At 40.7% G+C, this 16,577-nt stretch overlaps 2 protein-coding genes across 2 annotated transcripts in view; one reads left to right on the top strand and one right to left on the bottom strand.

Moving 5' to 3' along the window:
• Positions 1-2,534, bottom strand: part of LOC137290748 (jouberin-like) — a 32,214-nt gene extending 29,680 nt beyond the window's left edge. The window contains exon 1 of the mRNA XM_067821865.1: positions 2,498-2,534. Coding sequence (XP_067677966.1) covers positions 2,498-2,510 — 13 coding nt within the window. The 5' untranslated portion in view covers positions 2,511-2,534. The remainder of the gene's footprint in view (positions 1-2,497) is intronic.
• A 2,984-nt stretch (positions 2,535-5,518) lies between these two features.
• On the top strand, positions 5,519-16,147 carry LOC137291996 (uncharacterized). Its single transcript, XM_067823549.1, has 7 exons — positions 5,519-5,681; positions 6,214-6,330; positions 9,041-9,313; positions 13,177-13,363; positions 14,291-14,412; positions 15,429-15,588; positions 15,972-16,147. Exons 1-7 carry the CDS (start codon positions 5,519-5,521, stop codon positions 16,090-16,092), a joined length of 1,143 nt encoding a protein of 380 aa, XP_067679650.1. The 3' UTR covers positions 16,093-16,147.
• The last annotated feature ends 430 nt before the right edge of the window (positions 16,148-16,577 follow it).

Raw genomic sequence — 16,577 nt, 5'->3', positions numbered from 1 at the left:
GCGGGTTGCCAGCCTATGTTTGAAAGTAGATTTGGGTTTATTTTCTTAAATTTAACAACTTTGGTAATAAACAGAATATTATATTCATGCCAATGACACTATGTTTACGACACACTCATGCCTAGACGTCAGTATATCCCTCACTCTCGCTCGGGAAATACCAACAATTAGGCACTCATGTCGTAAACATAGTATGACATGGACACTCATATAATATCCTATATATAATATCCGGTATGTATGTTCTCCAGCCAAGACAATAAGCTGCAAGTTTACATTATAGTTTCTACCCCTTCAGACACTGCATACCTGGTACAGTCTACTAAGTCTAATTCAGACTGGCTTGTGACCCACTAAGTAAAAAGTCTGACTTAGACAGCAGTCCCAGTTACATAAACATTTCCAATATCAATGCCATTGTGAGCCTACCTGGAGATATTTACAAATATTGCATGTACAAAAATCATTTATGTTATTCTTGAAGATTTTATAGAGCTATCAATTGGAAATTTGTTTCATTTGACTGTCAAAAGGTCAATACTGCAATTATTTGATTGATCAGTGCATCACTAATTACAGTGTGTCTGAAGGCCTCTTAATGCATAGCGACATTATCTGAGTATACATGATCATCTCATTTCTAGTCTACAAATTTGTATTAATCACATCAAAGTTAAATAAGCGTTCTCTTCTAGACAAAGTAGACAAACTAATCAACATTGTTGTTTATTCAAGGTTTATTGGCCAAGCAGGCATCCTGCTCAGCCTGGATTATATTGTGTTTTCATGTGTAACTACTTTTTTGGGTTAACACTTTGGTCCGAAATAATTAGAGTCTGAGATACACAGCCTTACATCATGACAACAAAGAAGGATTACGTCAGGACTGTAAGTTCAGTTCAGTATATACAGCATATATATTTCTATATACAGAAAGACAGTTTGAGTTGGACAGAGTGCATTGCATTAGTGACTCTAACGTGTAAAGACTATTTTTTATCAATTTAAGGCCAAGTGCAGGTAACAAATGCCATTTTCGGAGTCTATAGGGTATCAACAAGGTAGTTATTGGACTGTACATCTGCTCTCCAGATAGACACTCTTTCTACTAAACCAGAAATCAGTCCAGGGTCCTGATCTACTTAGCATTCGTAGCATTTCAACCCACCGTAATTCTAAACTTTGCCATAGGCTTACAAATGGCATAGTGCTACAAACATTTTGTGAATCTGGTGCCAGAATATGAGCAATGAGTAAATGAATCACTGTACTCTACTCCATTCCTGTACTGCGATAAATGATATCAAGCTACTTCCAAGTGCCAGGTTACCTCGGCCAAGTCATCACATTAGTCATAACTGTAATACCATGATTAAACGGGTTAACAGGAACTGGGCTTGTTTTGCAGCTTTTTACTGCAGACCTGGGATCAAATAATGGCCCCTGAGCAAGTCCACACAAACCACTGTTAAATGTGAAAAACAACATATTTCCTACAAATGACTCGGCGTTGTGAGCCATAGTTTTTGCTATAAAAAGCAACTTGAACAATATGATATATACATATCATGTATCATGCATAATCTGCATAAGATATTTAATGAAGCTTAAACAATGGTAAACTGGCATGGATACCATTCAGAATTACTAAATCTTTTGTTCAGAAATGCAATTGCAAATAAAAAAAATGCTTTCAAACGCTTTCATTCTGCCAACAATGATGAATGGTATGAGAGCATATCTCCTGTACATTGATTCAGCTAGGATATCAATCATACAATATTAACAAGTATTACTTGGGTAACTTAAGTTTTGTTAACCTGTGATTCAGTGTGAACAGTACCCAATTAAAACAACATTCATTTAGGTACATTAATGCCAGTCTGTCCCATACACATATAAACATGATAACACAGTCAATGAACTATTTGTATATCAGTCAGCATATTAACTGATTAATTACCTTGTTTGGTGTGTTATTTTTCGTCAGAATTGAGGAGATATTTAGGTCGAATGGGTATGTAGTTCGCCATGACTCTGAACATACTCACATTTACCGCAAATGTCAGAAATGTATGCCAACCGTTAGTTAATGTAAGCACTGTAACTGATTTAACGTCGTTATATTGTAACGTCCGTTAAAATGTCAGTACATGGCACTTATAAAAAGTATGCTCACAAACTGATAACATGCAGCTGAGAGCATGAAAATGGACAAGAAATTTAACTTACTGGGATCAATGATTTGTTTAAAACAACATTATTAGTCGGTTGACGGGAATGTTTCCATTCAATGAATGTGACAGAAGCAGGTCATGTCATGTTTTCCATTTTTCGGCATCTGTTGATTGAGTTGTATCCAACAACAATTACATCCCAAGTTTACCAGTGATATTAGCACTTCAAGTGCGAGTACTCCATCAGTTACAACCATCCACAATAATCAAATACAACATAAAGTGTATGCTTTTCAATAATATCTCGCTTTCATACATACCATCTTCCGCCATGATGTTTATTATCCGGACCGCGCACAATGTGACACTGTTCGTTGATTGGTCAATGTATATCCCCGATACTCGCCCTCGTTCAGCCATGACTCGAAATGGTTAAACGAACTCAGTTATTTTCTGTCTGCGAAGGCTGTTTGCGCCGTAAACATATCTTTGCGTTTCGAATAAAATATAAATATAAAATATCTTTGTAATGTTTAAACCTAAGCTTATTGAAACTGCTCAAAATAATTCAAGTTTGGTGATAAATGAACTGTACAGGCCCGTCGTCAACGCGGAAAGTCTAGTTATGATATGAAGTCTTGTTTTATTTTATTTTCAAACGTAACTTCAAGTAAATATTTAAGATATAAAATGGATCTTTTCTGTGAGTCTTTCAAATAGCGATAATAATGTAAATTCACTTCTTACACCCGCCAACACTTGACCCAAAAATGTTTCTACAACATTTACCCTCAAATGCAAGCTGCATGTATACTGGATGAAATATTTTCTTGGACCTTCCCGTTCAACTGATAATACGCCGAAGCATACTACATAGTTACAGGTAATGCAATTGTGAGTACACTCCGAAAACGCATACAAAAATATTTTCAATTGTTCAGAAACATGTTCCATGTTTTCTAAGTCAAAAGAAATACAAATTCTAAATGACCATATAAGAACGACCAATGCAATAATTATAAACATGAAAACATCTTGAACATCTTACTTATGCTCATCCATGGATCAACTATGTCAACACATACTCAAAACCCTGTAAGGGCGGCATATTTATTTTCTGTGCTTCTCATCGCCCGACTGACCCTTTAATTTTATTGTAGAAAAGGTAGCAAGATCATCAAATAACTCCGAGTGTTATTCTGTACACGATTAATGGTCGATTGCTTGTGAGATGTTCAATCGGCGGTGAAGATAAGACAGAGGCGCTTTTATCAAGGAGATTAATTACATGCCCACTGAAGCAGGTCTATATGGGTCATGGGTGGGTTGATTGTGTTCGGTACATTCTTACCCACCATCAAACTCGACTTTTTTTCGCTGGGCAGTTATTTTTTTCTACTGAAGAAATGTACTGATTATTGTAATTATAATGTGACCATAATGTGATCATATCAAATTTAATTTAAACCTTAACCTATGCTTGTTCGTAAGAGACAACTATTGGGGTCGGGTTGTCAGTCTTGCTTACTTGGTCGACACATGTGAGTGAGTTAGTGGGTTTAGTTTTACGCCGCACTCAGCAATATTCCAGCTATATGGCGGCGGTCTGTAACTAATCGAGTCTGGACCAGACAATCCAGTGATCAACAGCATGGACAAAGATTTGCGCAATTTGGAGTCAGCGAGCCTGACCACCCAATCCCGTTAGTCGCTCTTACGACAAGCGCAGTCGCCTTTTATGGCAAGCATGGTTTGCTGAAGGCCTATTCTACCCCGGATCTTCACAGGGACACATGTCATCCTATCCCAGTGAGAGCGAAGATCGATGCTCATGCTGCTGATCACTGGACTGCCGCCTCCCTATGGATGGGATATTGCTGACTGTGGCGTAAAAGTAAATTCACTCACTGACTCTTAATGTATAAGGTTTGACTGGATTCACCTCATGGGTGTAATGCGGGAAAGCCCATTTCTGCTCTCCGTCCTGGAGTTTGATCCACTCGGACCCCAAAGTGACGACTTCATACAATACATGACCATGCTACATATAGTAGAGACTTTTTTGGACGTTTGCTGATTAACCCCATAATCCACATCCTCTATATCTCCAGGGTATACGTTCTGATAAGTCTCCACTATACCCTGGATGCATCTACAGCTAAGCCCGATAAATTTATTACCTCCCTTGGCTGGCTTTTTATCCAATCAGATGTGTACGCTGGGAAATTGAGCGAACCAATCACAACTCACTTTCGCTTTTTAAATTATCTAACCGATTAAACTTCGCAACACGAACCATGCACGGGTTCTCTGAAAGAGGCAGAAGGAGTTTTTGTTATTAATTGTCGGACCTATCAATGTGTCTCTATGATTTCCCCCAAATCTGAGTCGCACTGCGAACAAACCTTCGCAGCTGCGACCGCTATCTTTGTTGACACTGGCAATTTCAGTTGTAACGGCGGCATAGCTGATTGGCTACTGTGAGAATGCGGAGCCAGCAAAGGGAGGTAATTAAATTTTCGGGCCGAGCCGTAGATGCATCCAGGGTATAGTGGAGACTTATCGGAACGTATACCTTGGAGATATCGAGGATGCATAATTCAAGGATTCCACACTTGGGTCAATGGAATCCTTGAAGTGACACTGTTGGGCTCTTGCGCATTTCAAGGGCTTTTTAGGTATTGTAGAAAAGGCGACAATACAACGCGACATATTTTGACCTTGAAATTGTCGCTATGTCGCATTGTTGTATTTTGGATTTAAAAAAAAAGTGTTCAAGGCCCGACAGTTCGACATAGCGACAATCCGACAAATGGTCAAAATGTCGTGTATTTTTTCACATTTTCTTGAAGAAATCAAATTTAAGGAAAACACGAATCGCTACCGGTCAGCGACCGAACTTTTCGGCCAGTTTCCAAGCCAGGAACATTTTTTATCGACGTCCTGCCTGGGGACACATATTCACCCAACGTCACCGCCTGGAACGTCTCCAGAGTGCACAACAGCTACAAGACTGGTGTGGGAAACAATGGCTGTCTTCTCTGATGGGAATCGGTACTGCATTTCAGTGGCTCATGGGGGAGCTAGGCGTTGCACAAGGGATCGTTACTATGAAACCACTTTATAACACAATCTCCAAGGATGTTTCTTTGGTTTTCAGCATAAAGTATTCAACGCTGCTCATTTCTTGCCCCGTTGTAAAACAAATTTACCACCCTCGGGGAAAATAGAAGTTAATTGAGTATAACTAAATCAAGTAATTGAGCGTATGATTATGAAAACAACACAGAAACTCTAGGGGACTAACGAGCACACAGTAACAGTGTGTTGAACTGTCCGAGATGTTACTCTTGGCATGCTATGTCATCTTAGTGGGCATCGCTGCTCCTTCTGAGGGAGGCGCTCACTGCGAAATTGCAAGTCTTGAACGTCTCTTTCGAAGGATTGACAGTCAAATGCATAATCTAGAAAAAGCTACAGATTTCGGTTGTAAACCTTGTCACGGTGAGTCTTCATATACATGTGAATATTTGTCCGTTCATCCATTCGTTCATTCATTTTCATTCATTCCTTCATTCACTCATACGTTTGCTTTATACATGCGCACCACCGTAATTGGTGTTTACGCCGCTCTTAGCACCAAAAATTTACATATTGCACCCATGTAAGGAATTAAACCCGGGCGTTCGGCGTGACAAGCGATCGCTTAACAGCTGGGATACACCACCGCCCTCATTAAATACAACATTACGTGTATTGCGATGATAATGATGATGATGCTAATCAAGGCGTCCTACATATATTCTAACTCATTATTTCAATATAAAATTCAACTTGTCACAATCATAAGGCAGAAAAGCAACATTCATTGTACGAGTCCCTACTTGTCACAAGCATGTTTTGGAATATCACAAGAGGTGATGATTACCATTGACACTACAAGTGAGGGTGTATTTCACATCAATGTTTCATTTAGAGGCTTTTCTGAGACAGGGACACTGTCATACATTCCGAACCCAATCTTTTTCCGTTTCAGATCCCGGCTGCGACAAGCCCTGCATTAACTCCATCGTAAAAGAAGATCTAATGGCCGATATGGCAGACCTAAAGCGATCACTCCGGAGCATCGTCAAAAAGAGCATTCCATGCGAAGGTTAGAAACACTCTCAGCTAAATAACACAGGTGGAGATAGAAATGGTTTGGTACACTTTGGTGCGATTCAGCACAGATGAAAGGCCGCGTGATCAGTGGTTCAATACGCATACAATCCATGTGATCTACTTTTCAATACAAATTAGTTTATATGTAAATTGTTCATGATTCAATGTTATTAAATGTCATGTAATCAAATATAATATACAGATGTTATTCGTGGTTGAATACAATATAAAATCCATGTGCTCTATGGTTGAATGTAATATATTAGAGTGATCCACCTTGGTGTGCAATTTGATATCCATGTTACCTGTGGTTGAATACAATTTATAATCCATGTGCTCTATGGTTGAATGTAATATATTAGAGTGAACCACCTTGGTGTGCAATTTGATATCCATGTTACCTGTGGTTGAATGCAATTTATAATCCATGTGCTCTATGGTTGAATGTAATATATTAGAGTGATCCACCTTGGTGTGCACTTTGATATCCATGTTACCTGTGGTTCAATACAATTTATAATCCATGTGCTCTATGGTTGAATGTAATATATTAGAGTGATCCATCTTGGTGTGCAATTTGATATCCATGTTACCTGTGGTTGAATACAATTTATAATCCATGTGCTCTATGGTTGAATGTAATATATTAGAGTGATCCATCTTGGTGTGCAATTTGATATCCATGTTACCTGTGGTTGAATACAATTTATAATCCATGTGCTCTATGGTTGAATGTAATATATTAGAGTGATCCACCCTGGTGTGCTCTTTGATATCCATGTTACCTGTGGTTGAATACAATTTATAATCCACGTGACCCATAGTCGAATGAAGTGCAGTATCCACGCGACCCATTGCAGAATGCAGTTTAATATCCATGTGAGCCATGGTTCATTACCATTTAGAATACAAATGTATATGTGAACCACGGTTCATTACAGTTTACAATATATGTGATCCATGGTTGAATGCACTTTAATATCCATGTGATTCATAGTTCAAACAATTAAAGGTAAGTGACCCATGCTGCAATGTAAAATCCATGTATTTAACGGTTCGATATAATTTGAAATGCCATGGTTTAAAACAATTTAAAAGCGTAATGATTCATACTTCAATATATTATAAAGGGGATGCATTTCATGGTCCAATGCAGTGGAGTAATCCTTGTGACCCATGGTTGAATGCAAATGAATTATGTGCGATCCATGGTTGAATACAATCTAAAATCCGTGCGATCCATTGTTGACTGCAATTAAAAATCCTTGTGACCCATGGGTGAATACAATTCAAAATCAATGTCATCCATGTTTGAATGCAATGTAAAATATTTGTCGTTAAGTACAATTTATAATCCCACGGTTGACTGCAATTTAAGATCCATATGACTCATGCAAATAATTGCGACATTTTGTCTTACACCGCTTTTAGCAAACCTTCACCATGACGAGCCATAACCAATAGGCTACCCCACCTGCCGTAATAATAGAAACACATATAAATTATGATGTTATTGTAGTTGGAAGAGGACAGGGGGTATGAACTGAGCAATACAACACAATGTCGCTTTGAACGTTTCTAGATGGACATCCTATTTGTATACTATCCAAACCAAGAAACGCATAGGCGAGAGATCTGTTGCGAAAATGTTGTATTTCTAAACATGAATAACTCGTCCAAAAATAGACTTTGGAGCATGAAATGTTACACCAATATGGAAGAAGGTAATGTGTATACGACCAAGTGGATACTTTTGATAACGGAGACGTTGGAGCGCGATGGTGACGACGTAGCACGACCTCGACGTCGGGTTTCCTGGCTCTTAGACCAATCCCTTTCAACCTGTTCCGTAGTTTGACCGGATATCCTCTGATGTCCTGCTGTGCTCTCACTTGTGGCAGTTCGATCACTCAACTGTAGTACCCGGATGTACCGAACTTGGACTACAGTGGTAACTCGAAGTCTGCCTGTACGGGGACGGTCATTTGTTATACCCGTTTGATTGCAACGAGCTGCAAGCCACGATATCTTGCTCGGACTAATATTCAAACGCCTGGCAACACAAGATTAGTAATCCCCAGCATTTATTCTGCAATGGCGATGTTCTGTGTCGCAGAGTCAAGACGTGACGTTGGGATTTGACCTTGAAACTCCTTCAAAACGACTGCCAATTTCTGAAAGTAATCTTAATTTTTATTGCCAGACAGTGAATGCTCTTTGCTGCACAAATTTCAACTGGAAGGTGATTTCTTTTGCGTTGTGGTGGTGCCTTTCTAATCCTTGTAAGAAATCCCACCAAAATCAACATTTTCAGGTAAAACCGTTTTTTTTTCACTTGTTCGGTTGTGTAAACTCGCGTTATTAACACTTCTGCTGCCTATTTTGACGATTTCTTAAACACATTAGGTAAGTCATAGATTTTTTAAAATACATATTGCCTATGCGTTTCTTTTTGGGGATAGTAGGATCCAGTTACTATGAACTTTGAGGGCGCCATAATATACAGAAAACTATCAAATATACCGAACAGCAAAGGAAACGCAACTCTGGCTGTTTGTCAAATGTGTAAATCGAAGACATAAACATGAACGCTTACTTTTACGACATTTACTTTCTAAATTGCGTTTCGGTTTGTATGCTGATATTTAATTTTCTTCTAAATATTGCACTGTCTCCCATATCTTTTTGTTTTACTGTTACAGGGAGCGAAAACGTCTTTATCACGGACTGTCAGAATGACACGATTTGGCGACTGAACCCCAACGAAATTCCACACGTGGCAGCGCCTGCGTCCCTCCCATTCAGTCACCTAACTGCTGGACTTCGGACACTGCCAGCTTCAGATTCTATATTTGATTTCGTTATTGACGCTAATTCCGATTCTGTTACAATAGATTACCTTGTCAGCAACCCATTTCAGGTGTTCTGCACAGACTTGAACGGAACAAACCCGAGGCTGGTTACTGACTCTTCTGGTAACTAGCATTATACTAGACACAGTCTATATTACTGAAGAAGTAGTATTGTAGATTCAATATTATTGTAGAAGTAGACAAAGTAGACACAGTAGTAGTAGACATAGTAGTAATAGTAGCAGTAGTACCGCCAGCAGTAGTATTAATACTGATAGTAGCAGCAGCAGCAGCAGCAGCAGTAGTAGTAGTGTTTGGCTACATTTATAGTGGATGAGTGCCTGGTTCACACACAGAACTATTTGGATAATAGGTTTGTAACGAGTAACGTCCTGATTAACTGCAGCGCTGGTTCGATGTACGAGGGTTGGCTGAAAAGTTCTAAGCCTCACTGTGAAAAAAAGTCCACGTTTGTAAGTTATTTTTCTACATAGTCCCCTTCCAAGTTCACACACTTTTGCCAGCGAAGCTGCAAGGCCCCAATCCCGGTCAGGAAGAAATCTTCTTCAGCTACCCTAAAAAAATCAGTCACAGCGGAAATGACGTCATCATTACTTGCAAAATGGCGACCGGCGAGTTCCGTTTTCATTTTGGGGAACAGGTGGAAGTCAGAAGGAGCCAAATCAGGTGAATAAGGAGGATGGTCAATGAGTTCAAAGCCACAATCGCGGATTGTTGACATGGCCACCACCGATTTGTGAACAGGCGCATTGTCTTGGTGGAAGAGGACACCTTTAGCGATCATCCCCCGTCGTTTGGCTTTGATTGCTTCTCGCAACTGGTTCAGTAGATCAGCATAGTATCTGCCGTTGATAGTTTGACCTTTTTCAAGATAATCAATGAGCAGAATACCCCTGGAATCCCAAAAGACTGATGCCATCACCTTTCCACCTGAAGGAACAGACTTGGCTTTCTTCGGAGCTGGTGAATCAGGATGCTTCCACTGTTTTGACTGTAGTTTTGTTTCTGGTAGAAAGTGATGTATCCAGGTCTCATCCATGGTTACAAATCGTGCCACAAAATCATCGGGATCTGCTTCAAAACGACGCAAATTGTCAAGGGACGTCTGGAACCTGACACGTTTCTGTTCTGCTGTCAAGAGCTTTGGCACCCATCTTGCAGAAACTTTAGTCATTCCTAATTCGTTGGTGATAATATGCTCAACCCTCTCATGAGAGATGCCTACTACACTAGCAATATGTCGAGTAGTCAATCGTCGATTATCCATCAACGTATCGAGCACTCGCGTGATGTTTTCTGGAGTGGTTGCTGTTGAAGGCCTTCCTGAGCGTGGGTCATCATCAAGGCTTTGTCTGCCACGCTTAAATTCTGCAGCCCACTTCTTTACTGTGGAAAATGAAGGAGCATCATCCCCTAGAGTGGAGACCATGTCAACATGTATCTGTGTTGGGGACATCCCTTTCTTTTGCAAGTACTTGATGACTGCCCTGTATTCAGTTTTGTCCATTTCTGATGATTTCAGAGGGTAGGTTTACCAAAAGAGCTGTAGTTGAGATAAAACTATTAGTACGTTTGTAGTTCTTGTGTCTATGATTCACTAAATGATTGTCCTCATTGGTGGGAAACACCTGTCTCTACCTGGTGGGGAAAAACCAGGCTGAGAACTTTTCAGCCAACCCTCGTATACATTCGTCTCAGTCAAGTGAACATATGCTCAGTGCTATTGTTACACTCCTACTCTGAGTCTTAACAAACCCTAGTAGGAGGTCGCGTCAGGTAACCTTTGAGACTGACCAATCAGAACACAGCTTACCAAACAACGATTTGACGAAAATGAAAAAAATGCATGGTTTGCGGATGTATATTGACTTGACTGGGTATTAAGTATACTGATGTAGAGGGTCACTAACTCACTCACTCACTCACTCACTCAGACGTAGTCTGGGGTGTATTACCATTGTTCTATGTCGACGTTCCGTACAAAATGTAAAGTGAAACAGGGTGTCTTGTGGCATTGCAATTTCCACCACACAACTGTCACTGTAACAAACACACACCACCACTACTGTTGCTGCTGCTACTACTACTACTGATGTTGCTACCTTCCGTTTAATATCATGCAGTTTAACATTGCTGCTGTTGCTGCTACTACTGCTCCTTAGTCCATGACTACTACTGTAAGTGCTACAGTTACTCCTACTGCTTGTACCTCTACTACTGTTACGTCCAGGCGCACTAGTATTCAGGGATGGCAACAGGTGAAAGTGATTTCACGTGAAAATGACCTGGGAGTATGTATATAAATCTGTTGATTTACGCGGATTCGCGGAAAATTGCCATCCCTGTAGCAGTAGTAGACGTAGACGTAGCAGTACTAATAGTAGCAGTAGTAGACGTAGCAGTACTGATAGTAGCAGTAGTAGACGTAGCAGTGCTGATAGTAGCAGTAGTAGTCGTAATAGTACTAATAGTAGCAGTAGTAGACGTAGCAGTACTGACAGTAGCAGTAGTAGTCGTAATAGTACTAATAGTAGCAGTAGTAATAGTAGCAGTAGTAGACGTAGCAGTACTGATAGTAGCAGTAGTAGTCGTAATAATACTAATAGTAGCAGTAGTATACCTTGCAGTACTAATAGTAGCAGTAGTAGACGTAGTAGTACTGATAGCAGTAGTAGACGTAATAGTACTAATAGTAGCAGTAGTAGACGTAGTAGCACTAATAGTAGACGTAGTAGTAGACGTAGTAGCACTAATAGTAGCAGTAGTAGACGTAGTAGTACTGATAGTAGCAGTAGTAGACGTAGCAGTACTGATAGTAGCAGTAGTAGCCATAGGAGTACTGATAGTAGTAGCAGTAGACGTAATAGTACTAATAGTAGCAGCAGTAGACGTAGTAGCACTAATAGTAGCAGCAGTAGACGTAGTAGCACTAATAGTAGCAGTAGTAGACGTAGCAGTACTAATAGCAGCAGTAGTAGACGTAGCAGTACTGATAGCAGCAGTAGTAGACGTAGTAGTACTGGTAGTAGCAGTTGTAGTAGACGTAGTAGTACTAATAGTAGCAGTAGTAGACGTAGTAGTACTAATAGCAGCAGTAGTAGACGTAGCAGTACTGATAGTAGCAGTAGTAGACGTAGCAGTACTGATAGTAGCAGTGGTAGACGTAGCAGTACTGATAGTAGCAGCAGTAGACGTAATAGTACTAATAGTAGCAGTAGTAGACGTAGTAGCACTAATAGTAGGAGTAGTAGTAGACGTAGTAGCACTAATAGTAGTAGTAGTAGACGTAGCAGTACTAATAGCAGCAGTAGTAGACGTAGCAGTACTGATAGTAGCAGTAGACGTAGTAGTACTGATAGTAGCAGTAGTAGTAGACGTAGTAGTACTAATAGTAGCAGTAGTAGACGTAGCAGTACTGATAGCAGCAGTAGTAGACGTAGCAGTACTGATAGTAGCAGTAGTATACGTAGCAGTACTGATGGTAGCAGTAGTAGACGTAGCAGTACTGATAGTAGCAGTAGTAGACGTAGCAGTACTGATAGTAGCAGTGGTAGACGTAGCAGTACTGATAGTAGCAGTAGTAGACGTAGCAGTACTGATAGTAGCAGTAGTAGACGTAGCAGTACTGATAGTAGCAGTAGTAAACGTAGCAGTACTGATAGTAGCAGTGGTAGACGTAGTAGTACTAATAGTAGCAGTAGTAGACGTAGTAGCAGCAGTAGTATTACTGATAGCAGTAGCAGCAGCAACAATAGCAATACTGATAGCAGCAGCAATAGCAATACTGATAGTGGTGGTGGTTGTGGTGGTGGCGTCTGCAATGGTGGGAGCGTTGTATTAGTAGTAATTGCTCAGGTAATACAGGATACTGTGGCGATCAAAATCACATTAGTACTCAATCAAACATTTCACCGAACCGCGATTACGGCTATATATGTCATATAACGTTAATAACTTCTTTTAAGATATGCCCTCTATGAATTTCGAGGCTACCGGTATAGCGTACTTTGCGGACAATGACGAGCTCATCATGCCTGTATCCTTCACTGACGCAACACCAAGCACCATCACAGCAGTAACAAGAACCGGCTCAGTGTTGCGCACAGTAGCTAGCTTCACCGGCCTTCCAAGCAAGATCGCCGTTCAGGACGGGTAACTCTCAATGTTGATGCAATGTATTGATTAGACTGACAAATCAACAATGACAGCCGTGTGTATAGTTGTCCATCGTGTTAGCCACTGGTTTAATTTACGATAATAGGCTGCCGTGTGTGTGTGTGTGTGTGTGTGTGTGTGTGTGTGTGTGTGTGTGTGTCTGTGTGTGTGTCTGTGTGTGTGTGTGTGTGTGTGTGTGTGTGTGTGTGTGTGTGTGTGTGTGTGTGTGTGTGTGTGTGTGTGTGTGTGTGTGTGTGTTTAGCAACACTCAGCGGTCCGGTAGCAAACCAGTCAGGACCATACAATGCAGTGATCTACAGCATGAACATCGATGTATGCGACTTTTCCTTTTAAGGCTGTTCCGGTACCTTATACTTGTACCTCTGTGACTGTATCCTCTCGGAAACAATTTGTGTTTTATAGGGGCAACTTTCTCGCGTTGTGCATATAATCTAGAAATCTATTGCAGACTCTTGCAAGTCTATCCAATACATTGTGCAATTTGACACGGCATCCGAAGGTTCTGACAACGTCGGGGTGTGTTGAACCCCATCTGGAGCATACATATGGCCCTCTCACGTTCAACTGCCTATAGTCGCGGCATATTTGTGGTGACCGTTTGAAACCTGTCCGCAAACCAACTTTTATGCCCTTAGTGCATGTGAAACTGTGACACAGCCCCCAAATAATGGTTTATACAATTGACCAGTTCGACGTTTTATTCACAACGTGCACGCGATTTCCACTACAGGAATCAGATCCCCGCGTTGAGGCGACATGTTTCAGTTTATAATTTACCTAGAAAAATATTTCTATAAAATATGAGAAATGGTAATTTTTCATATACTTTCTTTTTCTGGTCAGATTAGGTTTGTTCGGGACAATTTTCGTTTAAGTTTCCATTAACATGACTCTATGTTCCAGAGTCGTGTATGTGGTATTTGACGACGAGATCCGGACAGTGCCAGCCAGCACAACAAACGGAACCCTGTCAACCCTTTACAGCCATTACTGCCCTATACTTGTGTTCGACGTACTCCCCACCGGTAAGGCCGACCATTGCTTGACAACGGCACGAATGTATGTTCTTTCTTGATGCATGGGTAATGATCTCTCCCCGAGGCCCTGACAGGACGATCGAATATGCGAATTACATTACATCATATCTGAAAGAACACGTTATGAATGACATCCTTAAAGGAACATTGTCGTGTTATCGCACTTGTGCCCGATGGTAAATAACACGATATCACTCAAAATTCGACAATGTTACAAAACTGGTCGAAATGTCGCGCTTTCTTAGTTTAGGCACTTGCTGCTTATTTTCCTTAGGCGACACTCTCCTTTCTTTGATTCCATACTATCAGTTTTATTGCTGTTGCCATCTATACCAAGTAAGTGAGTCTGTTGTAACCACGGTTGGGTGAGTGAGTGAGATGAGGTTGACGCCACCTTCAGCAGTGTTTGAGATATCGAAGAGACGTTAATCCCGTTTATCACTTTGCTGAAGTATGGAACCGATACACCGACAGAGTTGCCACTCTTGTAGTCAACGTTTCCATTGTTTGTTGTTTAACGCCGCACTCAGCAATATATTCCAGCTAAATGGGGAAGGTATGTAATTAACCGAGACGCTACCATACAATCCAGTGATCAACAGCATGACCATCGATCTACGCAGCTGGGACTAGATGAAATGGGTCAGCCAAGTCAGCGAACCTCCACCCTATCTCATTAGTCGCCTCTTACGACAAGAAGGGTTGCTGAAGATCAGTTCTAACCCAGATCTTTTTCACAGGACATTTACATTGGAATACCCATCCTCCTATTGTAGACGTTGCGGTCCGTGTTTCTTTTCTTTCCTGTTTATTCAGGATTTCTGTGGTTTGAGTACGTGGTGTGATGGTGATGGACACTGTATATGCTTTCCATAAAAAATCATCATCACTCCAACCCTACAACTAGCCCCCAACCCCCAACCAGCCTCCCCTCCCACTCATAGATTGTCTGTTATTATGCGGATCGGCTCCTTTTGAACTATGACTTGTCTTATCATCTGCAGGTACATTACTATTCATGGATGACTACGGCGAGTTATACTCCCTGGACGTGGGCACACTTTACGAGAGTCTCATATACGGGACCAGGATACCTGCAGATCCCAGTGACCTGAGGTTCAACGAATGCGACGGACTCGTATACATTGTCTACGGGGAAAGCGAGTGAGTTATGACCCTTGATTTAAATTCAGGAACCATCGCCAACTTATTTTTGTCGAATATTTCTGGTACATGTCTGTCAAGCGAGGATTGTATTTTGCTGAAAACATATAAAAATGTTTGCTTGCTCTGCATTATACCCTGTGAATTTAGATACCAAACGTATAAAGATTTTTGAGTATATTTTTATCAGCAACACGTTTGGAAGACTCACTACTTTCGTAATAATACTTCCAAACGTGTATGAAGAATTTCACTTCTTGTAAAATAGGTTCGATTTTGCTAGACTAAAGACAGATAGGTAGTTATCGTAACTTTAATTTGAAGAAGAAATATCACAGTGAATAATGGTCTCTTCTTCAATGGTGACTGTGTTATCTTTCCAGTCAAGTTGAAGTGCTTGAGACAGACGGTACGTTGGTGAAGACCCTGACTCTCCCTTTTGGGCCTTTACAATGTCCTAGCATTGACTTCCTCCCTCCGATGTTGATGGGCGTCGATGGATAGAGATGCAGAACACCCACAACGCGACTAGTGTTACTGTCAGCATCCACAGCACTAATAACGACACTGTTGATGAAAGAAGTATCTTCAATACTACTTGATCTTCAACACTACTTGATCTTCAACACTACTTGTACAAATGTGAATAAAAAGAAGCTCCTTTACGCTACTAGTGTCACTTTTCTCAAGAAGCATCTTTAGTGTCACTCGGGGACGGTGGGGAGCCCAGTGGTTAAAGCGTTCGGTCGTCATGTCGAAGACCCCGGTTTGATTCCCAACATGTGGGGTGTCCCCTTCCGTGATATTGCTGGAATGTTTCTGGAATATTGCTGAAAGCATCTTAAAGAATCGCATCAGAAATCAGTAACATACAATGTTTTATACCAGGGATAATCTATATATAGTCTCCCTGGTTAGTGTTCCTTAAATCCCACTTGCGTTCATTGCTCTTTATGTGCGCTTCTGTGACTGAAATTATGACAACAATG

This window comes from Haliotis asinina, chromosome 7, assembly GCF_037392515.1.
Source record: "Haliotis asinina isolate JCU_RB_2024 chromosome 7, JCU_Hal_asi_v2, whole genome shotgun sequence".
NCBI classification, from domain to species: Eukaryota; Metazoa; Mollusca; class Gastropoda; order Lepetellida; family Haliotidae; genus Haliotis; species Haliotis asinina.
The sequence above is the reverse complement of the archived record's forward strand: the minus strand, read 5'-3'. Positions and strand labels throughout refer to the sequence as shown.

Bases quoted from the DNA above. Each gene is read 5' to 3' on its own strand.
- LOC137291996 (XM_067823549.1), top strand. From the start codon at position 5,519: ATGTTACTCTTGGCATGCTATGTCATCTTAGTGGGCATCGCTGCTCCT. The intron at 6,331-9,040 runs GTTAGAAACACT...TTACTGTTACAG, and splicing joins AAAGAGCATTCCATGCGAAG to GGAGCGAAAACGTCTTTATC. The intron at 9,314-13,176 runs GTAACTAGCATT...ACTTCTTTTAAG, and splicing joins GCTGGTTACTGACTCTTCTG to ATATGCCCTCTATGAATTTC.